Source organism: Xiphophorus maculatus, chromosome 1 (genome assembly GCF_002775205.1).
Source record: "Xiphophorus maculatus strain JP 163 A chromosome 1, X_maculatus-5.0-male, whole genome shotgun sequence".
In the NCBI taxonomy this organism is placed as follows: domain Eukaryota; kingdom Metazoa; phylum Chordata; class Actinopteri; order Cyprinodontiformes; family Poeciliidae; genus Xiphophorus; species Xiphophorus maculatus.
Genome location: NC_036443.1, coordinates 2,840,413 through 2,868,177, shown reverse-complemented (window position 1 = coordinate 2,868,177; position 27,765 = coordinate 2,840,413). Strand labels below are relative to the sequence as shown.

The window sequence follows — 27,765 nt, the reverse complement described above, 5'->3', positions numbered from 1 at the left end:
GTGAGACACTTTTTATTTGCTGTCAGTGTTTACGTGACAGCAAACTGCAGTTGGATTGCAGGTGGCAGTCCAACTGCCATCTGCAGAAATACACTTCTCCCTGTCTCCCTGAAACAACCAGGCTCAAAAAAGGAGGGGAGGATCTTAGCGATGTCAGTCATGGTTGACATTATGGGATGTATGCTGAGTGTTGATTGGACCGTTACCATGCTACAGTCACTGACGTTCTTAATAAAAATGATTGTAATTTGTTAAGTTTATGGAGAGCTGTTTCATTCAAAATGAAATAAATAAATACTGTTATTGAATAATTAATAAATATTCCATCAGCTAAATATTGTGATTAATTTTTGTAAAATAGGTAGCTTATTTTATTACGTGTGTATTTATTTCAAGATTTATGAACTTTGGGATTTACTTATTAATCATAGTGCTTTTTTCTGATGGTTTTATTTTATAAAGCTACTTTATGTATTTCATGGACTTATATTTCAGGCTCTTTTTATCTAATGCTCATATTTTCAAATTAGGAGGCGGAGTTTTCTCTGTTCACAGTGACTTCACATAAAGTACTACAGAATAAAACACAATTATGAAATAAATAAAACTTGATTGACAAAAACGCTCCCCATTAAAAATACATATTCTTTAAAATATCTATTATGTTTTTGTTCCATGGAAATATTTATTTCTTTGGTGGAGTATTTATTAATTGTATTAATTGTTAATTAATACTGCTATTAATTAATAGTATTTCATTTTGAATGAAACAGCTCCTCATACTGCAGAGTAAAATTGACTTTTATTCTGCCTAATTTAAGACCCGACAACAAAAACACTGACATTTATAAACTTAATTATTTGCTACTTGTTTTAATATTAATGTGGGGAAATGATGAGAACAGACACTGTCAACTGACTTTCACAAACAAGACAGATACTTTCTATTTTCAATTTGGGCAAAATTATGACAGGCAACGTAAAATCTTCCTACAATTAAAAATGTTGGCAGCAACAGAAATGTTTGTCTTTAAATAACCAGGTGTTTTGATTTTTTCACCTCTATCCTGTGAATTTTACTCAAAAGCAAACCTGCTGCACTGAATTTGGCTGTTAATGACACCAATGCGTAATTGTGAGTTTGTTGCAATTTTTTTTTTTGTAAAAATGGTCAAAAACATTGAGTTTAAGTGATGCTAACTCCCACCTGCAGGTGGCAGTATTTCTTACTTCTACTACACTGCTGCCACAGCCTTACTGAAGTCGGTTTCTGACTGTGATCGATGTGGCGAATAACAAAAATCAAGCTATTTATGTTATTAAAAGAAAAAAACTATTTTTTTCTTCTATATTTAGATTTTGGAAGAAATTTGCAAATATTTCTTAAGTAGAACTACAAAATCAGTGACTGCAAAAAAAAAAAAAAAAAAAAAAGTTAAATCCTGGAGGGACTGTCTACACTACAGAAAGTTGCCAGCAGTTTTAAGGGGAGTTGCATCAAGGAGATTCTCTGTCAGGAGCTGGTTCTAAAAGCAGCAACAGAACAACACTGATAGCAACGCTGATCTCTCACTTCCTCTTATGGCAACATCTACTGTATGTGTTGCTGTAACAGCACAGAAAAACTGAAATGCTTTAACATTTTTAACTTCCTGCACTTGTGCACAGACAGGACATCATCCTACACAGTAGACCTTTCAGTTCTTTAATTGTTTTTCAGAACAAATGATACAAAAATAACACTTTTCTTAAAGGTAAAGTTGAGGTCCAGCAGCTGAAGAAAGAAAGAACAAAAATCTCCAGATTCTTTGTGCCTACACTACCCACAATGCAACTCAACGACAGATGACTGTACTTGTTAAACACTTAGACTCTTTTCTTTTTTAATGTGCAGTAAAATCCAACCTACAGACCCAGAAAAAGCCACAAAATGTGTCAAAGTTTCCTCTTTTGGGTGCAGAAGACAGTAAAGTCCATTAAGAAGCTGTTTTCCTATAGTAAGCTCCAAATTATTCCTCCAGAAATTCCAAGGCGTTTTTGCTGAAACAAGGCGCTGCAGTGCAGAGGGCTGTAGGTGGATTTAACGCTTCGTCTGCCGATGCTGCCTCTAACAAGGGCGGCTCTGACCGGGGGAGCGCTGGGCCGGACCCCGCCGTGACCACAGCTATGCGCTTGTTTGTTCAGCTCCAGAGTCCCAGAGCTAAATACGGGCAGGGAAAGATGCTGGGTAGAGAGTTTCACTGAACTGAAGAAGACTATCAGATGCCCAAAACATTTTCTTAATCTGATCTCTAACATTCGGTAAAAAAAACAAAAAACAACCTCTTGTTCTTTTATTTAAATTATTTTCACACCTCGCTTCACACGACAATAAATACTCTGTGCTGACATACGTACATAAATTAAGGCTTTCCGTAACGGCTCGGAAACAATCCGAGGAAAACTTCACACTCAGCACAATCGCCAGCTAAAGAGGAGAACCGGCTCCTCTGGAAAACACTGGCTTTCATTTATGGCTCATTGATTCTCCTAGAAGAGGAAAACTACAAGAGGATTATCACTGTAGTGGGCACAGCAGGAACACTGGTGAGGCGCTTTTCACCGGCTCAATGACAACTGGAGTCAAATCAAACAGTCACAAAAAAATAGCAACTTCTTTGTAAGAGTTCGTGATTCACCTACATCAGTCTGGAAACTGTCTGTCTGAGAGACTGGAGTTTGTTTCCGCCAATAGGTAGGAATCTACAGAGGCCCTAAAGGGACATAGAAGAAATAAAGATAAAGTATCTTGTACACATGACAATGTTTCTTTATTTCTTCTATGTGCCTTTAGGGGGTCTGTAGATAGGAATCAGTCGTTTCAACAGGAACTAATCATCACTCTGAAGTGTGGATGGAACGTGGGATCCTCTCGTCTCTGTTAGTCATCGAGTCCTCAGATACTCCGGTGTGGTGTAGTTAAAGAGTAAGAAGTCCATGCGGTAGAGATTGAACAGTTTCTTCTGATAAAAGGGGCTGATGTGCTTAAAGAAGCGTGCTGCCATGTTGCCATCGGTCCTGGTGCTCTTGCTAGACGTTGGGAACTGAACTTTACCCTCCACCCCCGCTAGCCTTAGCACGGCGTGAGCATCAGGCTCCAGAGTTTCGTACTTCCCCACCACGTCGTAGTGGATCAGACATGGGTGGCAGAGGGAGTGCACCCGCTCCCAGTGCTCGTTGAAAGGCTCCTCCCGCTGTGTCTGGGGGTCCACCAGATACTGGATGAACTCTCGGAAGGAGACGTCGTTTCCTTTCTCCAGGGCTTCCGGTTGAGGGTTGGCCCGGTGCCGGCGGATGATCTTGGTTCCGTAGCGCTTGTGGAAGGCGGTGTTGTAGTTACGTGTGAACTTGTTGCGGTAGGCTGAAACTAGGCGCTCAAAGGGCTCCCGTACAAAAATGAACTTGAGGTAACTGCGGAGGCGCTGGTTTATCTCCGTCACGGAGAAGTCAGAGAGCGTGCGGAGGTTACCTGCCACATGGGCCTCGTTAGCAGGGATGGCGAGGGGGTCAGAGTAACGGCCATTGCTGGAGAGGACCATCAGCACACGCTTCCAGTTGGTGCAGGCTACCTGGAGGTCAACCGACAGAGACAAACAGAGGGCAGTGAGACGCAATCAATACACTTTAGTTAGGCAGTTTTAAAGTTCTAGAGACTTCTAAGGGAGCATTCACACCAGCCCTGTTTAGTCTACTTTAATCAAACTCTAGTTTGTTTGACTAGAAACTTCAGTTTGTTTGTGGAGGAGTGAATGTGCAATCAAACTCTGATGTGGAACAAAACAGCAAACTCTATTCTGTCTAAAAACCTAGCTCTGTGTTCGGCTAAAGTGAACTCTGATGTGGTTCGAATGCATTTCAGCAGCAAGTGAACCGGAGACTGCTCCAAAGGCAGGAAACGGACTATATTACAGGGCATTCTGGGTAAACACAACCAAAACAAATGCGATGTGGTTTATCAAATAAAATCTCCAATGAGATACAGAAGTTTAAAGTTTTGAAGAGATTATAAGGGTGTGAAAATATTTGGGTGTCGCTTGGTTTCACTCATTCTTACTTTCTCTTCAAGTTGACGACTCACTGTGCTTCTTCTACTCAGTATTCACTTAACTTTTTAAAAACTGTTCCATTCAGCATCTAATAAACAGAAACTGAAGATAAAGGAAGTTACTGTAGTGCTAATAGCTACAGTTTTAGAAGAACATACTTCTTCTAATTATTACAACAGAAAAAAAAGAAGTAGAAAGCAATACTGCCTTCAAGCCTCTTTGGTCCTTGATTATCAACTCTCCCCAACCCCACAAACGTAGGATTTATGCTACAGAAACCAACCTTGGGTACGTAGCAGTAAATAAGGCCATGTTTGTCGTCCACAATGAGGTGTTTGAGATCCTCTGGCGAAAGCACCCGGCGCTTCTTCGTGTGGCTCAGACATGCCTGCTCCAACACCTTCCTGCGGCCTTGAAGGGACTTCTGAGCTGCCGACAGCTTCAGCTGCTTCTGATGAGGACGAAGCAGGTCGAGTGAGAGGAGGACCAAAAACATAAACGCCTTTTAAACAGAAGCAATGGGAAGAACGCTACCCATCAAGGCCTCGTCGTTTAACACTTCACTGATAGAAATAGACTGATTTTTTTTCTGTCGTTATCATTTTTATTAGTGAAGGACAGAACTGTATATTCCCATTACTAATTAAATTCTTGGTTTTTCAAGATAATAGTTTTTGTCCAATATGCTTGCTATTTAATTTCTTCTATATGTAGATTTTGGAGGAGGAAAAAATATTGCAAAATTCTTTGCAAATATATCTAAAAATCAGTGACTTTAATTGCAAAAAAAAAGTTAAAAACAATTGCGTTTAGAAGCAGCAGCAGTTCCAGCTGGAATTTCAGCCACAAAATACTTATTGATTTTTTGTCTTGTTCTGGCATTTTAGGAGAACCGTATGGAAGAGCTGGTGGTCTGCATGTGGTAGAGCATTGTTGCTCTACATAAAGGATGTATAATTGTTAAAACATTAATACATTGCTAAAGTATGTGTGAGAATCACACACTTTCTGTTATAAATATCCCTTAGCAGTTTGCTTTTTCATTACATGGTTTCTGTAATGACAATTAAGATTATTATTATTATTTTTACAGAGTTGTAATGCATACAGTACAAATTAGTTATGCAACTTGCTCCTGGTTGGTCATTTTAAGTGATATTAAATAAGTCAAGCTCAAGATTTGTCTTAAACTGAGGCAACTTTCTGACTATGTCAACATTTTTGGAGATGCAGCTGTAGTTGTTTTGTGGTTGCTGCATTCATGACAAATGCAGAGAAAGTTGTATGTTTGTTGTCACCTGGTCTCCTTTGTAAAGGGTCTGCAAAGGACTTCTTCTACTTTTCCCAGGTCTGCTGCTAGTCTTCAAAGCCGGTTCTATAGAACAACAAGAAAGTGATTCATAAATATCTTATATAAGGAAAGCTTTTGAATAAAACATTTAGAAAATCTCTGTTCCAATGCATCCATCAGAATGATTTCAACACCCCAGTCATTTTTAATGAAAATTTTAATAGAGTGGTTTATTGACAGGGTACCTATTAAGATGAACACATTACTCTAAGTGCTTGTGAAAAATCCTAAATCATTTTACACTGTGTCATATTTTCCAGTTCATTCCAAGCCAACTTTCCACCACTCCACTGCTCTGATTTATTCACGGGGGAAATCCTCTCTACTTCCTTTAAACAATCCATAGGAACAGATTGTTCCCAACAAACTTTGCCTTTAGAAAACAGTGCTCTGACTTCTTCTGTTTAACAGTCATTTGCCCAACCTTTTACCCAACAATAGAGGAGACTTGTTTTACAGAGCTGCTCTTACAGCTACTGCAGAAAACAGGAAGTTCAGAAAACTAAAGGACAAGAAGAGAGAACATTTCAATTCATGTCAAACAAAAACTCAATTTTTAATTACATTTTTTGACTTTTGGTCACATGCTGTCTTTTTTAATATATCACACATGTAGAAGACATTAGTAAGCCTGAACATTTTTTTTTTTGCACAACCTAGCTCAGGATTAAGATTATTTATTGAGGTTATATTCTAAATTCCCTGCATTCTGCCAAATGCACACCTCTATGGGTTTACACTTGGACAACCAAACAGGTATCAAATCACTTCTAATAGTATCAATAGAATGAGAGGTATATGCATCAACCGATATTTGTAGTATACACCACCTACACCAGTGGTGCCCAAAGTGGGTCCTGGAGGGCTGGCATCCTGCATGTTTTAGTTCTCTCCCTGGTTTAACGCACCTGGATCAAATGATGGCTCATTAGAAGGTCTAAGAACAGTCTGAGAGAATTTTGATCAATTCATTGAACTCCGTTCCAGAATCACATGGCATTCTGGGGGATCCATGGCACTCATTGTGAGGTTACTTATGAGGTAACCTCTAAACTATGAGGCTGATCAGCCTCATAGATGGTTGACCGGGTTGGCTGGTTGACCAGCTAACCTTTTGTAAGGTTAGCTGGTCAACCTCTCACCGCCTAGCTGAAAAAGGTTTCTGACTTTACCTAACATTACCTTACCTAACTCTTTGGTTACTTAGCAAAAGCTTGCTGTGTAATATGTGCAGATGCAGTTTAATTTTGCCTCCAACAGACTCAGGTGTACTTCACTTCTCAGAGGTCCGGACTCTGACGGACACGCACAGACATTTTTACGACCGCAGACGCATACTTGGTGACACACTGAAATAAATAACTCGTGATCTTTTACCAATTAAAAAAGCAAAATCCTAGAACCACTAAAGTCTCACGCCACTCCATTTTTATTTACATTTTGTGAAGCAGGAAGTTGCGCTCTGTGTCATTTCCATTGGTTCGGCGGTTCTTGATCTTAAAGATCAAAATGCACTTCAAGTAAGAAAAGGGATTTGTTACAATGCTAATGATATCAAATAAAAAACACAGCGTGAGGAAAAGGCAAAGAGAAGGTAGGGGGTGAGAGTAACTTCAGGGCACAGCAGCATGAAGGAACTATTTTTTTTATGATGAAAATACCACATATTCATGCTGAAACAATATAAGCAATAAAAACGCTGTGTATATTACACAAGTATAAAATCCAGCTGGGGCTCACATGCTGTGCTCCCTGCTGACTTTACTACATTCTAAAGGCATGCTTGTTTCACTGCTGTCAGAAGGCATACACTTGTATTAGGTTATCATTTTAAATTGGAATTCCTGTGATAATAGAAGCCTGACTGCAGTACATGATTTGCAGCTTAAAGTCAAGATATAAATCATGACTGCTTCCCTCAAGTTAGAGGAAGAAAAAATCCTGACAAGCGGAAGAACAGCGCTAACGGTGACGCAGCAAAATGTGCAGCAGATCTACTGTAGAGCGCTCTGCTTCTGCACTCTGAACGAGATCAAAATCCTCAATTTCCTTAACAGCAGTGTTTCACATACCTTCACAAAACACAGACAGACAGTCATCACGCTGCTGCTGAACTATTCTGAGCTTTAGAAATTTTTAATGGAAGCTTTTGAATGTTCATAAACAATATTTTGTACACATCTTTATTCTTGCAGTTCATGTTTCACAGTTGCTTTATCAGACTGACAAATCCAGGTTACATACACAACCAATCAGGCATCAAATAATCCTCGGGCAAACTCAGGACCCTTCCTCAGGAAGCCAGGAAGTAGGTCAGAGGCTCTGCTTGCATAAACACCTAAATACATGATGACAGAATATGAACTGACACAGTTCATTACTTGAGATGCATTGTGATTTATTTGTTGTAATTTCAACTGTTTAAAAGGCAGATTGCATTCTCAAAAGCTCAAATAATAGTTGAACCAGTATACTTGAACAAGAGGAGTTGAAAAGGAGGTTCATGGATGCATCAGTCATTCAGGGCAAGCATCACATCCCCAACTCCAACGTCTGTCTCTCTGCCAGACAGATTCACAGAGGAAGATACTTGGATGACATAAATTACCACAATTAATTTTCTTCATTAAAAAAAAATCAATTAAAAAATAACATTTTTTTTTTAAATAACTTTAAAAATGTTTTTTTTTTAAAGGAATTGAATGAAACCAAAATAATGAGTAAAATCTACTGAAAACCACTGACATGAGCAAAAGCAAGGAAGATTGCTGAAAGAAACCCCTGAATGGACAGAGCATTAGATATTAATCCAGAACCACTGAATGATTTTACAAGACTCCATATTAAGACTTTGCCATAAGAGCTCAGACCTTTGAGTAAAGTTTTAAAAATGTAAAATAATGAGTGGAATCTCTTGGGTTTAATTGGGTTAAAATATATATAATCACTTGTTTTGATCAATATTGACTTGTAAAAAGTCCCTGAACTATTTTTTTTCTAACATCACCAGCAATTTATTTACTCAAAAGTACAAATGAAATAAGTAAAATCAGTAATTTAGTGCTCTTCAAAAATCTGTAGGAAAGACAATATCAACTGTAAATAAAAAAAAAAAACATTAAAAATACTTTGTAAAACTAAGCTGCAAACTGAACAACAATAAAACAAGAACTACTAACGGTCAAAACAATGCATATGGGAAAATAATTTCAACTTAACAGAAAGAAACAAAGCTAAATATATTTCATATTTTCCTGTCAGTTCTTGTATTAGCTGTTCATAGACCACTAAGTTCAAACTTCAGGTGATTGAACAAATTAGCCGTGTTACGATGTGTTTCTGATCCCTGTCTGCTGCTTCTCCTCTCCTCTTTCTGCCATGTTGCACTGACTTTTCAGAACAAAACAGCACGAAGCATGAGGGTTTCACATTAGAATGAGGTGGAAGTGCTCATCAGTGGTGAAATTACAAAATAAGAGCATACTTGTTAAGCAGAATATGCCAAAGTAAACAACTTTTGTTTTATGATAAAACTTTTCTTTTGTGATCGCTTAAAGTCAAAATCTAAATCTGGGCAATTAATAAATTTTAAGGCCTATATATAAATCAATACTTTAGATACTTTATGAACAGTGATAAAGAAAAGGACAGTAAGGCTTTACATTAGGCTGCAGCCTTATTTGTGGAGGTGAAAATGAAGAAAATTTTGAATACATTCCAGCTTAAAACATCAGAAAATCCTTATTTATATTTTATATAAATAATATGAAAGAATCACAAGGCTGCACAGTATGGAGGCCCAAAAGGGTCAGAATTAAATAACTACATCATTACATTGTTAATTAAATGTACCATGAAATGTTGAACACAAATTGAATTATTGGCTAATTAATCATTTTAATGATTTAAAGCTGTAGTATGTAATTTTTTTTTTTTACACCGTGTTATGACTATAATATGAGGCAGATAATCTGTGGAAAGAAAGAAAACAAGTCAAGCTCCTCTGCCTTCTCCCACTGCTAACTACAAACAACCAATCAGAGCCAGGAGGTGAGCCATAGCGACGTCAATCATGTCTGTGTGCACACTGCCCAGGGCCTGCTGCTTCTTCCTGTCAGCAGAGTCTGTCATGAATGGCTAGTTACAATGATGAACATGTAACAATGAGTTGTTTCTCTGCCATTAGCACATTTAGCAACGCTTTCATGAGATTGATTGACAGCATCAAGACCCTCCTTCAGGCTCTAATTGGTTGTGGCCAGGAACAGTCCATTTCTTCAGACAGCTGCAGAGGGAGGAGGTGGAGGAGTTCGATTTATTAGCAGATTATCTGTCCCTTAACATACCATCACGACATGGTGACAGTTTTAGCAAATATGTAAAAAAACATATTTTTTTAATGAAAGTTACATATTGCACGAATGCTATTGAAGCATCCATGCTTCTATAGCATGAGTGGTCTTAAATAAATTATATAAACATCTGAATAAACATTTCTTAACTTCATTGTACATTCGATTAATGATTTAATGGTGTAGTTAGTCATTAAGAATGTACGATATATATGGTAACAGTAGAAACGATATAAATTTGACCTACGATAGAAATCTCTACTGGCTAACAGCGGTAATGCTTGTTGATTATGTAATCGTCCGACATCAAAACAGAGCAAGCAGGAAGCAACGTGGCTGAGAGCGCAAGGGAAGAGGTCATTAAAAGGCAAAAAACGTAACTTATCTGGACCTGGTTTGGGTTTAACGTCAAATGGTCTTAGCGCAATACTCAGGAGGAGTGCGAAAACCATGACGCACACGGGGTAAAGCTCGCTGGATTCAATGAACCCTGTTTCTTAACCCTTACCGTCATAGCGTGCTCAGGAGAAGCATGGCAAATGCCACAGGAAGCGCCATGGGGCAACATAAGAGTCTGACGGTCTTCCCGAAATCACACACACACACACACCTAAAAACTCGTAAAAGTGAACATTGTCACTCTGCTGGACCGAGCACAGAGTAAAAAACTTGTGGGGTTTAAACAACTCTGTCTCTTAGGACTGTGGGAGGGTTGAACACTCAGACCAGGAGCAGAAAAATATAATTTGCAAAGTGTGTGGCAGAGAGGAAATACAAGCTATTTGTTTTACCACCTTACAACAAAGCATGAAGCTGGTATTCAGTTAACTGAATACCAGCAAGGCAGCTGATGACAAATTTCAGTCACAACACAGGATTTGACTCAAACATTCATTATAATAAGGTTGTTGTGTATGTATACAGAGACAGATTTTTTATTTATTTATTTAACTTTGTTTTAACCAGGTAGTCATCACTGAAATGATGCTGCTGCCTGTTATTGCCAGGTCTCCCTTATAATCACACTTTTTTACTGTAATGACAGAAAGCAACATAAAACAGAAGTTACAAACAAATCCACAAAAACAAGAGTTAATCAAGTTTTTACACATACACATGTATACATTCCACTCAATTAGTATGTGAAAGACAAAAATTGCATCTCATTTGATCTAACACATTTATGGACTTTTTCTGCATTTTGAGTGTATTAACGCAAAAAGCAGACAGACTACTACTACATAGTTATTATCACAGACCGCATCTCTTTCAGTCTGATGTGTTTTGTCACATGCACCAGAAAACCACCACTTCCTTTCACAGCAAGGAAGTGACAAAATACTGCCTGCAGATGAGCCCTCAATCCTATTAACCACTCGCCCCAACCCTCTGCTTTTAGGGGTACATGTGGAAACTGGAAGCGTGGTTCAACAGTCTAACCATCATATGATGTCATGCTGCTTCATTCCGAGACAAGAAGGGCTCCATTAAGCCTTGTACATATCAGGATAAACATACAGCACTTAACTAATCTAAACTGACTTCTCCTTTCTTCAAATAAAATGAAAATAATGCATTTCCTCTTCAATAGAGATACGGATCGCAAACAAATGAGTCATCAGTAGAGCAAATATGGACATTTTTACTTAACTGCACTGGAAAGAATGTCCACGTAATGACAGCTTCAATAAGCTCATTTCAGTGTGAAAAAACACTGGAAGTGTCTGACGGAGAAAATGGGGCATAAAGTATTTTCAAATTGAACAAAATTTGCTCTGATGTCACTAATTAGAAGAACAAAAGCAAACATTGTTTTATTTCCCCCTCCCATTTGATCAACTGAACACTTCTTATAGATGAGTCAAATAAGTAACTCTGCTCCTGTGTCATTACATAAACCAGTTCATTTGTCGTTTGACAGAGACTCATCTTAAAGGATATGATGTCGTTCACATCATATGTGAACGACATCAGCAGCTTCAAATCTAATTTCCCTGGAACGTTCAAAGACTTCACCTTGATGGATTATGGCTTCACTGAGGGAAGACAGCCTGCCAGTGGTTTGTGGGGCCCCATCCTGTTAGCAGCAGCATTATATGCAGCTGTATAAACACAGCTTAATAAGAAGCAGTCGGGGTGGTAAAATTTGGAAGTCATTCACTGTTTTCAGGGGAGATTTTCAGTAAAGTATGACCGACTTTTACGTGTTAAGTTAAATGAAATTTGACAGCTGTTTGAGTGCACAGTGCATTTGTTATAGGCTAGTTGCTCCCAACAAATATTAAAGCTTAGCATCATTTAACTGACCTGCTACACAACAACACTTCCTGTTTTTCTTCACAATGCAAAAGGCAGAGACAAATACTGCATCTTCCCTTTAAGATTTTTTTTTTTTATTTAATGATTGCACAACAGCGTAAGCAGACCAATATGAATACACGTTGCAAGTCAGGTTTTAAATGCAGAACAGAAATCTGCTTGCTTGCTTTCACAAAAAGTAGCTCATAAAGAAATTAAAGCTTTTACTATGGTAAAAGTTTTAAGAAAAAGAAATCAGAAAGCCTCAGAACCACATTTTCTCTGAGTCCCCGTTTAAAAGAAAATGTACAAATGAGTCCTGGCCTCTTTTTCAGAAATCAGCTGTAAAATGACAAAAATGTGATATATTTCAGGAACTACACGGTTCATTTGAATTGTTCTGGTATCAAAATGAAGATAAAACACTCCAGAGGTTTAAAAATCAACACTCAGTCACAGTAGATGAAGAGAGTGAACAGTGAAAAATGGTAGAAAAAATCAACCATTTCCACCTAAAAAATGCACTTTGTGATGTGAATATTGAAGGATATCAGCAGCTTTATATAACATCTAGGAAACCACACAATATCTGACCACTTGTACCAAGATTCATGCAAAAACAGAGAGCCGTTGATGTTTTGGAGAGGTGATAATTGGTAAGTTGTCAAATCAAGTCAAGACAAACCTTGCAAATTAGGCATTTTGGCGCAATATGGCACCGTACATGCTAATTCAAATTTAATTTTTTTTATCAACTTATACCTCCTCATAAATGATCATTCTATCTAATAATCGCTGTTGCAATGAAATAAGAGTCAAAGCAATGTGAAAAATATCCTTTCCGATGCAATCTGGGCCATTAGAGCTCAGTACTTCAGTCAAATATTGGCAGTTTCTCAGGAGCAGACTGGAAAATTTGAATGATAGGCATGTCAATCGAGTCGTCATAGCCAACAGAGTGTGTGGGTGTTTACTAAAATGTCCTAGTCAGCGTCATTCACCAATCACACAGAGAGAAATACATTTACCGTAAACCGAGGGAGTGCAGTGATAGAGTCTCCAACAAGGTATTCAGGAGACCAAAAAAAGCATAAAACAGTCAGGAATCACATCAGTGTGACGCAAGGATAATAGATTACTGGACCAGTGTGGAAATATTTATTTGAACGAAAAGGATGACCATAAAATAGCAAAGACGTTCAGTCAGTTTTACACAGAGAGGTGATGCTTAGGCTACGTTCACACTGCAGCCTGAAGTGACCCAAATCAGATATTTTTGCCATAATGTGACCTGTATCTGATCTTTTCATGATGGTCTGAACAACACAGACCTGATTTTTTTTTTTTTTTATGCAACCCAGGCCAATTGCAATGGTTCTAAATCCAGTACATGTCAAATCTTTTCAAATGTGACCTGAGACTGAATGGCCAGGTCACATTCTGGAGCAATTTAAATGAACCTTGTAGTTAAGACCAATTGTTAATATGCTGCTCCGGTCGGACAACGACTTCAACATTGTAAGACATGCTCTACCATTAGCATCCATGTTTACTTCCACAAACACTGAGCACTTCTTCTTTTTTATGGTGGGAAAATACTGAGTACGCTCTCTATGTGTGACGTTACTGTGCCCTCTACTGCGTTTTTCTTGATTTACAGCAACTTAATGGCTTAAACCTCCAGTTTAATGACGTCTTCTAATCCACCATGATCATCATTTTGTGGTTTCAAGTCCAGGAGATCACAACGTTCAGCATAAAGGGGGGCAATGGTTATGTTATGACTAAGAAGCCACAATCTTATGAGTTTGAGAACACACACTCAGAAATAGTCATAGCCAAATTGTTTAGATTCAAGCTTACAAAACATCAACGAGGATAGCTTGACGCTTCTGTGTTTGATGTTATTTATACTGCACAAGAAATTTGCTTTCACAGTTGTTCACTTAAAATGGGGCAAGCAGCAGCAGGCTAAATGGTATACAAGACGGATCGGGTTTGTTTGACCCCATATGCTTGAATAGATCGTAAAATAACAGCCAGAGGGAATAACATGTCTTCAGAAGTAGAGGAACTTGTTTTGATATCATGCTGGCAAGAAAAATCAAAGCCCAGAACAGGAAGAGCAGCTGGCAAAAACAACCATTACAAGTCTGTCATCCAGCTCTGGCAGTTTACTTGTTATTTTAAATGAGGTTCAGATTTGACCAGTGGATGTGGACGTACCAGCAGTTATGAAATAACCGCAACAGATAGAACCACTGTGGAACTGACAAGCACCTAAAAAGGTGTCTGGATGCAACTCGTCTTTCTCGGTCAGACCATTTGTTATGGTTTTCCAAAGTCAATAGAGGAACAGCAGTAAGTTTTCCTCCACATTTAAATGTGAAACGGTGGTACCAATGACGAACAGGTTGGATGAAAGTTAATAACGACGCTGCATTTTTATATTATTTAACACGTTTATGCGTAGAAATGTAGCATTTGTTTTCCCCGTGCAGCAGTTTCCTGCCTCTGATGTTTCCATTTTTTAGAACTTCCCACACTTCACCCAACTATTTTATAATGAACTCAGATCCTGTCGACAGCGACTCATTCATACACCGAAAGGATGCTGTGCTGAGGCACTGCTGAGTCAGGGAAACCGCATAAAATAGAACCTCTGAGGGGAAAAAACAGGATGCTTTATCTCTACTATTGTAAGGTCTGAACAATATTAAGACAACATGCAATACGCAATAATTTAGAGATAACGATAGGACTTATGACAGGAAACCACAGCATTAACATTTCTGCTTTGAGTTTATAGAAAACAGATTCCAGATAATAACTTTGCAGCTAAGCAAAACAAAATGAGTTAGAAGATTTCCATCTCAATTATAAGGTTTTATTAAAAAGGCTGCTTTTTCCGTTGTCTATAAGATGATGTTATTGCTTTCTAAACTGAAAAACAAACACTTGTCTTTCCACTACCGAAAGTCAGACAGGATATTGATTACAACAGTTAAAATACATTGTTCATTGATTTAGATACAAAGACAAGAATATAAAACAGGGTTTCCCCCAAAACACTTGATAAGCCCGGTGATTGGATGTCAGGCCAGTCATTGATCCAGCGGCATGTCGTGTTTTTCAGTTAAAAAATGTTTAAAGTTGACAGGACATTTAAAAATATCACTTGATAGTTATGTGTTATTGAAAGATTAATATCTGAACACCAACTACAAAGTATTAAAAAATGCAAACATTTAAAAAAACTTAAATAAGTAAGCAATGTTTAGGCTGGTGGCCCACCAGGCCTATAATACACTGTAAACTGTAAAAATCCCCTAAATTTAGTTGTAGCTTTTAAGTAAGATCAATATAAACAATAAAGTATTGAAAAATAGTCAATTAAATCAAAAGTTTGTTGTTGCTTTGTTGTTCTGACTTACATTTCCAAAATGCTAATGCTACATGCTAGCTGTTCTAATGATAGAAGCCAATGTTACAACAAAGGCTGAAAACAATTAATTGGATTAATTGTGATGGATAAATTACTGAAATTATCGTCATCTAATTTAGTAACTGAGTAATTGTTAACTGGAGTATACAGACAGTCATTTGCTGAGAGAACAACATTGGTGCAGTAATTAATGCCCAAACTGTACAAAAAAATGAACATTTTGCATTTATGATACTCTACCCAGGACTCCTCAAGTGTTGTAGTTTTAGCTTTTTTCTGTAATAAAACAAAGGAAAAATCCTTTACCTCCTATTATCCAATTATTAACCACTTACTCATCCAAAAATTGATCACCAGCTCAGTCCTACACTGTACTGAGCTTTTCACATGCTGATGCCAGAAGTACTTTTTTTTCTGCAGATGTATCCTTTGATACAAATGATTAAGTGTAAACTAATTGTTAATTCAAATCAACAATTTAATGGTCAATTTGCATCTTCTAATGTATTTCTAATGTTGTCTAAAAAGATCTAAGTCGCTAATTGAACAATCTGAAGATTGTGCCATTTATCTGATTAATAAATTATTTGTCAACGTAAGCCATAACTAAAATTATTGTTAGTTGTAGCCCTAGATACAATTCTGATTTCTCAGAACTTAAGGTCAGTAAAGCTCCTGTATCACCTTGAAAACACTCAAATCCAATTCCAGACTTTTTCAAACTACATAGGAACCCTGTGGTAATAACTGTACAACACAGGTGTCAAACTCCAGTCCTCAAGGGCCGCTGTCCTGCAGTTCTTAGATGTGCCACAGCTACAAAACACTGGAATGAAATGGCTTAATTACCTCCTCCTTGTGTAGATCAGTTCTCCAGAGCCTTAATGACCTAATTATTCTATTCAGGTGTGGTGCAGCAGAAGCACATCTAAAAGTTGCAGGACACCGGCCCTTTAGGACTGGAGTTTGACACCCCTGCTGTACAACAAGTCATTATCCATGTCTGGTTTCCATCACTGTTTCGACTGACTGTAAGATATTTCTGCAACTGTCTGACAACAACATTACCCTTGTGCTGTGTCATATGTTCCAGCTGCAAAACGAATCTATCACTCATAAACTAAATTATGTTCAATCCAGAGCATTCCCCCAAAGTGCTTAACTGCTTTCACAAGTGAAAGAGGAACCAAGCTAATGCTTGCATTTCTTCTCTGTCTGAGGCAATGATTGCTTAAAAATGGTCAAGTCTAATTAAAACTGGCATTACTAATTCTTATGTAATCTTCTCCTAACATTAAAGGCATTAAAAGCAACTGGAGATAAAAAGAAACTAACCACAAAAGTAATCTTAATCAGATACCATCTTTACCATAATGTTGGCAGAGATACAAGCCTATTACTACTACAAGCCTGTACTTCTTAATACATAGCTGCTCAATGGTTTTACACTACAGCTGTTTAATAACTACATGTCAACAGAAAAAGAATGTACTCAGTTATATATTAGACGTTGCTGGAGAAATCCATGTGATATCAATTACTGGAAGTTCCTAATCACATGCTGGACATGAATTGTATTTCTTTCCTGTAAGCCACTGGAGTGTTGCAGCAGGATGTTAGACAATGAAAGCAGAACAATATTACTTTATTACTTGGACTTACCTGTCACCCTAATTGGCATACCAATAGGTCACTGAAGGGGTAAATGTATCTTATTTTCTATAGCCGTTAACTGTTTGAGCAGGCTGCCATAACAATAAGTCATTCACCAAAAAACAAGTCAGAAGAAGCAAGACCAACCAACATTGACAAAGTGAAGCAAAGTTGCAGTTCTTTTGAAATTCCTGCACAGCAGTACAATGATGCAACACAAACCACAGGATCCAGTGAGTAACTGCCAGGACCGTTTTTCTTTCACTCATTTTCCTGTTTCTCTTAACAGTTGGGCAAGGTTACTGAAAGCCATTTCTTATCTGCCTCAGACAAAATGTCGGTTGGTAGCGAGGACAGACTTGGCCTTTGTCTGTCCTCGTAGCTTCAAATCAAAATGTGCAACTGATTTTTACCGCGATCTGGAAGAATGACTAAAAGTAGAGGATGTAGGTTAATGCAAGTTTCCATCTGTTCTCAACCACCAGTGTTCTGCCAATGTGGCTGGTGTGTTGAGCAGGTGTTGCTGTTCGCTTCCCAATCAGGCATCACTCAACTTTTAAAGCTTTAGCTTCAGATCAGAAAGATGGTGACTAAATGATAATACGAAGCCTTTCCTTTTAAAGTGTTAACACTGATCCATGCTTTTGATTAAATTGCAATAATACCTAAAGTACTGGCTTTCCGTGCTTTAAGATGCCACAATTCAAATTTCTGGCTCTGAAGTTACAGACTAACAGATTTCATGGAATATTTAGTCTGTAAAACGGACTGTTAAGCTGGAGGAACAATGTCTGGGCCTCTTTGAGATGAAGAGTCCAGTAAAATAAAGTTGTGGTAACTTGAAACAAAACACCCACCCTCTAAACCAAAACTAGAGTAGTACTTAAAAAAACTGCAATACCTTTTCTTAAAAACTATTTTTTAAGACGACCTAATGGTCTTGGGGTTACTCCGCAATCTCTAGAGCTTGCAGACAAGGCAATTGTTGAGTATTTTAACTTTTTATCAAATCATCAAACTTTTTAAGAAATGTTTCAATGGCAGGTAAAATAGTGGTGAAATCACAAAAGGTCCGTCTCATTTGTTTACGGAAAGAACATGGAAGACGGCAAGGAATATTGCAGCAGATAGTATCCATCTTCTTTTTTGTCTTTTCAGATCAGGAAAGCGATATGGGGTCAAGCTGGCAATTAGGTAATTTATTCCAAGTGCAATAACCATTCTTAACCAACCTAAATCACAACATTTACATATGGCATGCAAAATGTTTTATTCTATTCTATGTAATTGTTGTTATTGTGATTGTATAAATATTTGTGTTCTTATGGTTGGAGAGCTAAAAGAAAAAATCCCACCTTCATGGACAATAAAATGTTCTTAAATTTTTTGAGGTTTTGCATATATAGTTGTGAAAAATCCATTGAACATTTTTACACTTTGACAAAAATCCATCTTATTGGGATTGGTGGTGATCAAGAAACATGACCACCACCATGCTTCAAAGTGGGAACCATGTTGCTAATCCTCCAAGAAAGCTAGATCAGATCCTTTGCCAGGACAAAGGACAAAATAGAAATCCTACTGCTAAAATGTGACGCCTCTCCATTTTTGTTTGCATTTCATAAAAAAGTTCATTGCGCTCATGTCTTCTGTGATTTTTATGTCGTTTCCTTCCAAGTAATTTTTGGTGCAGTGCCACCACAGGCGAGAAGGTGAACAGGATTTTCAAAGGGTTGATTGTTTGACATGGTGCAGAGTGAAAGCGAACCTTGGCAGCTGAAAATGTAACACATGCAATTATGGTCCCCAATCGAACCGAGACCACTAGACTATCAGGTGTGAAAACACTCTAAGCATGTACAATTATAATTATTATATTATTATTTTTGAAATATCACTATTATGTCATTTTTTAACAAAAACTCATTGTGTTTTTATTGACATCTTTCAAACATCCATCTTTGTGTAATTAATTTAAATAATGTGATAAAGTTCCAGTAATTAATGGACTTCCCTTTTTTTAAGAGGTCTGTAGATATCCAATCTTAAAACATAAAGCATGCTGTTTCAAACTCTTCTGTCTTAGTCAAATTAATTTAATTTAATTCCAAAACAACCGTTAGGTAAAATTATATCATTATTATCGTACTGCTAGTAGTATTAGTTATATTTTTCATCACACTTAGCTGTTCTTTTTCTAGACTTTTGCTCTTACTTTTTTATGACGTGCAACTGTGGCAACAAAGTAGGGGTGGAAGATATTGACAAAAATATAATATCATGTTATATTTTTTTAAATACCTTGAATAAATGAATAAAAAATACATAAAAATAACTAGAGTTAAAAAATATATATTTTTATATCAGTATAAAATTATACAATACATTTAGTGTGTCAAAGAAAATAAAAAATAAATATACATGTAAACTAATTCTGGCCAAAAAATAGTTTGAAGTCAGCTACCATGTGTTTAAAAAATACTTAAATACAAAAATGAAACAGACTGTTGTGGTTCAACAGAACAGTAGTTTTACAAGATATTTATTTTAAAAAGTCAAACATTATATCGAAAACTACAAATCTTGTTTTACTATGAAAAAAAATCTTCCTTTTGAAAAGGAACTTCGATAATGTTCAGTTCTTCCACTGGTCATCGACATCTCCACTGAAGTAATGACTGCATGTTAGTGTTTTGGTTTTTAGCTTTCATGTTCCTGCAACTGTTCTGCTTTTTAATAAACAAAATTAACCGGTATTACCGTAAACAAGATAATATAATTTCCATTTTCATGATTTACTTGTTTTTTTCTTTTCTCTCTCTCTACCAAAAACTGGATGATAAAAGTCATGAGTCTTTTTTGAAGGACAATTTTGTACAGAGACTTCATAATTAACTTTATTTGATGTTTTTGTCCACAATCCCAAAACATGACTTTTAGGTTCATTGGTCTATCTAAATTCTCCTTAGGTGTTAGTTGCAGTGTTAAATGTTCTTTAGAATTTAACGTTTTTTGGTCTTTGACAAAGTGTTTGACAAAGCATTATTATGCTGTTACCATTATATTATTTGACAATGGCCTCAAAACAACATTATCACGATAACTTCTGGTACAATTTATTGTCCAGCGAAATTTCTTACTATTACAGCAATAATGAAGACACTCAGTCCCTCCATTCCTATGCCCTCTCTTTAGTTGTTCACAAAAAAGAGGGCAAACTAAAAGTGTTGTCCATTCCTCATAATTTTCTAACCCTTCTAAACTGCGATACAGTTGTCATGCTCCAAACTGTATAGCAAAGAACTGTTTGGACGGCAGTAAGTGCCATCAGACTCTTTTTGCCAGTAATGTATCAACTGATGCGAGAAATTAAAAAGGTACAAATCGCCACAGCAACACAGAACCGAACAAGACATGACCGGTTGGTTTTGGCCTCACTTTGAGCGCATAAACAGTAATTACAGAAAGACCCGTGCTTTGTTGACATCCTGTGAACTAGTCCCGTCTAATGTGGCTCAGACCGGCTTCACGTATGGCTCTCTTAGCAAAAAGACGAGTCCGAACATGCCGGGCAGTCAGGACGGGGCGTGTGGAGGTAAGTCAACAGAGTGCTATAAGTGTGCTGTTTGTAGGGTCAGCAGCGTCTGGTTAGTGTTTTGGTGTCTGGCAATAATAAAAGGAGGTTTGCGACAGCTCCAAAGTGATTTGGGAAATGGTCAGGTGTGGAGTGTTTTGTTTTCTTACATCAAATTTTCATTTCCAATTGATTTGTCGTAGAAAGACACTCAACACAGAACCTGCTGATCACCTTCTCCATTGCTCTCCTGCTTTCACTTCCTTCTTGTTTCTTCGTCATGCATGCCTTAAAACAATTAAAATAAAAAATGTTTTTCTCTCCTCAGTCAATTGCTTCTCTGCCATCAACTGTTACACCTCAGCAGACACAGAAAGCATGCTATTGTTGTATGAATTTTAAAAATGTTTCTGATTTGAATAAAAATAATGGTCCATAAAACCCTGTGTCTCTCATTTAGACTCACTAACATAATTTATCATCAAAGAATGAACATTTTAAAGAAAAAAAATTAACATTACAAAGTTGACTTAAATTAGAAATGAGTTATAAAAATGTAAAATTTTAGGTTATGTCAAAGTGACGTAGTAATGTAAAAACTTAACTAAGTAAGTTGGGGAAACTTTTTAAAAATTTCTTGTAAATGACTATTTTTATTTAATAAACTTACAAATGTCAATAGTTTTCATTAAGTGTTTTGAACTTGGCAGTTAAAGTTGGTACAACTTAACTGAGTCAAAGCAACAAGAAAGCTAGACTGAGTCAAAGTGAGTGAGTGGATTTTGTTTTACAGTGTAGAGAACTTAAATTTTTTGACAAATTTCTACTTCAGGAACTTTGTTGTCATTTTAAAGAACAACATTTAATTTCTGTTTTTAGATTTTACAATAAAGGAAACCTTAAAACTTTTGCGAAAAAGAAGATGAATACATTTCCTTCTATGTGATGTTGAAATTGAAAAAAAAAAACAGTTTTGAACTTAACAACTGAAAAAATATATCTAAAATAATACCACAGGTATTTTTAGAGTGATTCTACCATGGAATATCAATTTACATGAAAAAACTGCTTAAGCCAGAATTTGTAATTAAATTTCTATTCAAAACATCAATTGGCCAAAAAGGTCCAAAGAGCCACGTGCTACCTGCCTTTAAAAATCCTGCAGAAATTGTAGCATCAACCCACCATTTGCTCTACAGAAAGAGGGTTCAGCCAGAGACACAAACAGAAGAGCATGAAGAGGAAAAGGGGATACAGCCGTGTGGAATGCAGGGGGTCTTCAGGAGGAACGGAGAGGGGGTTCTGAAAACATTCCAGTCTTCACAGTGGGCCTATTCATACATCATTTCATTCACTTTCAATCAAACCATCTGTTTTACACCCATACTAAAGTGTCTGTCTATTTGTTGCTGAAAAATACAAGCAAAACTGACACTAAAAAAAAAACACATCATACCTTATTAAAGCTCTTTTGAACATAGTCATCCAAAAAAAAAGTACATTGTGTTTACAATAGGACAGTTATGGTCAGAAACAATATAAAATCAGGTATGCTGTGGCATTCAAATGTTGCTAGGTTGGAACCTATGGAAACAAAACCGGCCAAGAAACTAGCCACTGATTTATGCCGAATTCCGACCAAATGGGAATCTGTTTATTTCCCATCTTGGCAGACCTGTGAGAATTGTAACCCCGGTTTACCTTTTTCTCTTTACTTCGCACCAGGTGTGATCTGCTGCAACTGTAGCCAATTGGCTTGAAGGTTCTACATAACTAGGTCATAACAAGTGAGAGCTTAATTCCGCTACTGCTGCTTCTGTATCACTTTAAACCAGTGTGTGTGTGTGTGTATCTTTTGACCTTTGACATTAACAAGGCTTTCAGATACAAACAACTAACTCACTGGCAGTTGAACAGGTGCACCTAATAAAGCGGCCTGTCGGTACAAACACTTTTTCAGAATATCTTTTATTTCCTACACAGTTCTAGTTTTGTTGTTGTTGTTCCATCCTTCACTTTTAGAAAGTAAGCCTACAATAACACTGCAATGCAACCAGACCCACTGAGCTGTTTGCCTCAGTTGCCAGGACTGAACACGGTGAAAAAAATCACTACAAACGGGCTTTATACTTAAAAAAAACTGCATTGTGACCTGGACACAAAAAAGTAGAACATTTTTAATAGAAATTTATCTCTATAAAGTCTGAAAGTTCAAGAAGACTGTGTACATGCGTGGCGTCTTACCTGGTTTAGTGATGCTCTGGAAGTAAAGAACAAGAACGAAGAACGAGCAGAGGCACGTCGCCAGGAACAGACGTCCTCCCTTGGGCATCCCCATCATAAAGTCTGGCTCCGCTCGCGGAGCCTCCGACCCTACGTCGCTGTCTCGCAACGGTTCATACGAAACCGATCGACGTAGGATGCGAACATGCGAGGCAATCGACGGAACAGACGGTCTCCATGTATTAACTACCGGAAACAAAACTGAAATAAAACATAGAAGCGACGGTTGGCCCGCGGAACCAAGATGTAATTGAAGTTCCGTGAACGGAGCGTAAAATTCAGCTCCAAGAGCGAGCTTTGGTCGGGATTTGTAACCAACGTTATTATTTCTAGCCAAAAAAAATAACTTGTACGAAAGGTGATATAATGTAAAGTTGATACCAGCGGAAAACAGGGGGCAGGAAAGGAGTTAACGGTCAGCTGTGTTCCGCGCATCTACAGTATGGTGTCTGTCTGAAGTTTGTCGAAGCAACACAAACTTCTCCTCCTAACACGGAGGGGGCACTGTGGCGTGACGTCACACCAACCCACCAACTCTTCCCGCACCCCCGTCTATCATCTGAGCTGCATTCAGGAACTGGTGGTGCACAGAAACTCGGCTCAGCGCGGATCTTCATTCTGGTACGCTATAGTTTCTAAGCATAAGAATAATAAAAGTACATTATATGTTCACAACTGGACGCCTGAGTAGGAACTTATGAAGATGAATTCAGACTCGGCCACTGTTTTTCAGCGGTATTTTCTTTGCGCTAACTTTCTCTACTAGGAGAACTTGAAGGCAGCACCTTAGCCAGGCTCTTCCTGCATTAATATTTACTTCCATAATATTACCTCTTCTACCTACTAAACAGAAGTCTGTAGCCGTCACTATTTCGTATATGCGATAGTCAAGTGACTTCGAAATAACAATAGGCTTTGAACCAAGACTAATATAGATACATATTTTTTTCAAGAGAAATAAAAATTATTCAAAAACTAGACTTGGCAACAAATCTTGCTATTTAAATCCTTTCCTGCTGTGGATTCCAACACCGTAGCAGGCAACACCTTTTATTTTCAGCACAATTTAAATTAGAATCACTCCAAATTGTTGAAAGCAGTTGTTTCGTTGTGAGGCACTGATGTATTGACTCATTGTCCTCTTGCTTCTTGCAAATTCCGTGTTAAATATAAGACAAAATTACTGCACTCTAAAGTTTCCAGTTTTAGCTCAGACAGCATGTGGAATGCAGGCCTGTGGTTCTAAAACTGTATCCAGGCTGATTTTCTCTGGAAAGCCAACTTAAGATGTTTGAAATGACAAAAATGTATCAAATATCCTTAAAACAAAAGCACAAAGACAGAGTTCATTTTAAGCAATACAGAATTGACGAAAGACAAATGCTTGAAGTGACATAAAGAAGTTGCATGATAGAAATGCAAGAAGGCAAGTTGAACAACAAATCAATTGCAAAAAGCACAACAGAATTAAAGCAACCAAAAGAAGAAAAGATGTTGACTGTACCTAAAACTAATTTGTTAAAGTCGGCGTCCAGGAACAGAGGTTTGTGGCCATCCATATTGGAAGTTTGAGTTTTCTATGTTTCAAAATAGACACTCAAATAAAATTTAAGTATGTTGTTCTGTATTTTAACAAAAAGTATTTTCTCCCCTTGGACTCTTTCCTATTCTGTCAAATTACAACCACAAACTGTAATGTATTTCATTGGAATTCTTTATAAATGAATAACACATTTGTCAAGTTTGAACAAAGACACACAACGTCTGCAAACTCTATGCAGAGGGATTTGAACCCAGGACCTTCTTGCCACAATAAAACAGTCCTACGAACTGTGCCATCATGCAGCCCCAGTCATATTCAGTTAATTAAAAGATTATTGAAATGTTAATTGAGTTGAGTACTCAATTCGCTAATTGAAACACGTTATGTAATTGATGTTTCCAAGCCAGTAGGCCTGTTAGTATGATGATATGGAGTGGGCATTTATCGTATTGTTTATCATTAATCGTGAAAAATGACATCATGATAAAAATGTAAATTTTTCATTGTCTCGATAGATTTTAATTCATAATCTAGAATTTAAAAAATACCAGAAATGCCATTTGTACCATTTTCTCCATGTTTCATAAGAGTAAATTAGTAAATTTGAAAATGATTGAAGGTAGTTACTGTGTGTGTTTTCAGAAATCGGTGTCCTGAAGTAGCTCATCATAAATGGAAAAGTTTTTCCAATTTAGGTCTATAAATGTTGTGCCATGAAGTCACAGCCATACGGTTACGTAAAAAAAAAGCAATAGTTTCTTTTTATTATCGTTATCACAGCAGTACCACAAAATATTGTGATAAAATTCTAAGTCTATAACATCCACCCCTATTTCCAGTTCCTGCTTACAGTTGATGAACACATTACATACCTATAGTAATCATAATAAAAATATTAATACAGAAATGTGGTCTGAACAGAAAGTATGTTTAATACCTGCTTAAAGAATAAGCTAATATGGGAAAATGAAAAAGAAAAGATTTGGACAAACATCCCTTGATGCAGAATAAATCTGACCTAGCATAAATACTGGCTAAAAGTCCATAATTCAGCATTAGCTTGACTCCTATTCTCAACATGGTAAAGTTTAAAATTCCAAAGTCTATGTCATTTTTGTTTGCTCGGTTAAATATCAATTTAAATTCACAGGCATATTGTCACCAGACATGCAGTTGAATAAAACGATGTTTTCAAATTACTCGGGCAAAAACAAATTTTCTCAAATGCACTTTTACTTACTGAGCAATGAGATAAAGTGGAACTCTGTATAATTAACTTTAATTGAAGCTGAACAGAAGTCAGTTTTGTTTTTAAGTCCTAAGTTCAAGTTGCTTTTGACTTTAGGAGTTACATACTTATAACCAAAATGGTTAATTATTGTATATTTATATGTACAGTATGCTAAGTCTGTTGTCTGTCATTTACTGGAATGATTTATACTGTATGAGGTGTTTCAATGATTCAGGCCAGGGAGAGTAGGTGAGTGTCCAGCTAATGGGGATCCTAAACAATAATCGAAAATGAGTCTCATGATCAAATTCATGAAATATATATTCATATGTACACAGAGGCAGTATATTGTACCAAACTTTAAGATACATGCTTTATTTTTCTTCGGAATTCAGCCCACACGATAGTTACAGGGCAGGACTGAACCTGATTAAAGTCTAAAGACGTGGCGCTGAGCAAGTGCCATGTCAGCATGTGAGCAATGCGAGCACGCATGCTGCCATATCTGAGAATGCTGTAATTACACACATCATTAGATCTACAACACCATCATTAGACCTCCAACACGCACCGCGTCCTGCACTTCTTGGAGGCACTTGACAGAAATTTCAGACTCGCAAATGAGAGCGAGAGTTGGAGGATGCACAGGGAGAAACCATGCGGTCGCCGGGGCAGTGTTAGCATTTATCCGGCCACCCATAGGGCTCATTTAAGTACAAACTGGTGGCAATGTCAACCCGCCTAAAGGGAGTGGAAGCATTATCATGTCCTTGCCTGCCAGTGCTGTGGGAAACTGCTGCTTTTTCATCCTCATACTTTCAAAAGCCCGTGAGCTGATTGAGGGACAATTGGATCTTTCACTGAGGTTGTTCTAAATGTATGACTCAAGACTAGAGTGAGTCATTCTGAAGTAAATTGCTGTAAATTGTGTTAACTTGTTTTGGCGTAGTAGAAAATAGGTGTGGCAGTATATGCAACTTTGATGGTATTTATGATAAGTAAACTAAATGATGCATAAAATGTTTGTTTTCCCCAACTCATTGTTTTCCTGATTTTGAACAGCAGTTTTAATGTGCAGCTTATTTGCATTTTAAATTAGTTACTCATCTGGGCAAAGTTGTGTCTGAATGAAGCACAAGTCTTCATCAAGAATGTCTGTTGGAAAGTACAACAGGCTGTCAAAAGCGCCCTGGGTGAAAGACTATTTAGGAGAAAGTTACATTATTAACACTCTTGTTGTCAGGTTTTGTGGTGTGAGTGGTGGTGAGGCAGAGGCAGCAAACCCAGGTAGCGATAAAGTAGATGATTTAATAAGATGCAAATCCAAAATCCAAAAGTCCAGAACACAGAGAAGCAGAGAGCAATGATCACTACAGGTGACAACGGGAAACTAGACAACGACGAGGACCCGACAAGGAACAAAGAACACAGGTGGGGTTAAATACACTGAGGGTAATCAAGGAGACAAGAAACACCTGGAAACAATCAAGGGGAGACAGGACAACACGGAGACTAAGAGAGACAGAAACTCAAAATAAACACAGATAAGGAACAGATCCCGACACTTGTTTCTTTTTAAGGAAGTTCAATTTAATTTAAAAGCTTCTCCCAGAACTGGCCTTTCGAAGACAGTTATAAAGTCAGTCTTCTACCACCTGAAGAACATTTCTAGGATTAAAGGACTAATGTCTCAGCAAGATGTAGAGAAACTCATCCATGTGGTAATCTTTATTACACAATTGATTACTGCAACAGTGTCTTCACAGGTCTTCCTAAAAAATCAGACAGTTTATAAATCACTGAATGGCCTACCACCAAAATACATCTGCTGCTGTCATAGTAACCTTCCAGACCTCTCAGGTCTTCTGGTTCTGGTCTGGCCAGAACCAGAAAGAAAAATGGAGAAGCACCATTCAGCTTCTATGCACCACAAATCTGTAAGAAACTTCC

At 37.4% G+C, this 27,765-nt stretch overlaps 1 protein-coding gene across 2 annotated transcripts; it reads right to left on the bottom strand.

Annotated features, from left to right (window-relative positions):
* Window positions 1-1,424: 1,424 nt before the first annotated feature.
* On the bottom strand, window positions 1,425-23,504 carry LOC102235302 (carbohydrate sulfotransferase 11-like). 2 transcript variants are annotated; one of them, XM_023344572.1, is made up of 4 exons: window positions 23,003-23,504; window positions 5,384-5,460; window positions 4,369-4,533; window positions 1,425-3,608 (listed from the first exon to the last, which is right to left on the bottom strand). In XM_023344572.1, the coding sequence occupies exons 1-4, from the start codon at window positions 23,097-23,099 to the stop codon at window positions 2,925-2,927; spliced, it is 1,023 nt and encodes a 340-aa protein (XP_023200340.1). In that variant the 5' UTR covers window positions 23,100-23,504; the 3' UTR covers window positions 1,425-2,924. The 2 variants fall into 2 exon arrangements, with proteins under 2 accessions (XP_023200340.1, XP_014324938.2); XM_014469452.2 differs by having other exon boundaries at window positions 1,426-3,608; window positions 4,369-4,536.
* Between the last annotated feature and the right edge of the window lie 4,261 nt (window positions 23,505-27,765).

Bases quoted from the DNA above. Each gene is read 5' to 3' on its own strand.
- LOC102235302 (XM_014469452.2), bottom strand. From the start codon at position 23,099: ATGATGGGGATGCCCAAGGGAGGACGTCTGTTCCTGGCGACGTGCCTC. The intron at 5,461-23,002 runs GTAAGACGCCAC...GTTGTTCTATAG, and splicing joins CCAGAGCATCACTAAACCAG to AACCGGCTTTGAAGACTAGC. The intron at 3,609-4,368 runs GTTGGTTTCTGT...GTTGACCTCCAG, and splicing joins TTTACTGCTACGTACCCAAG to GTAGCCTGCACCAACTGGAA.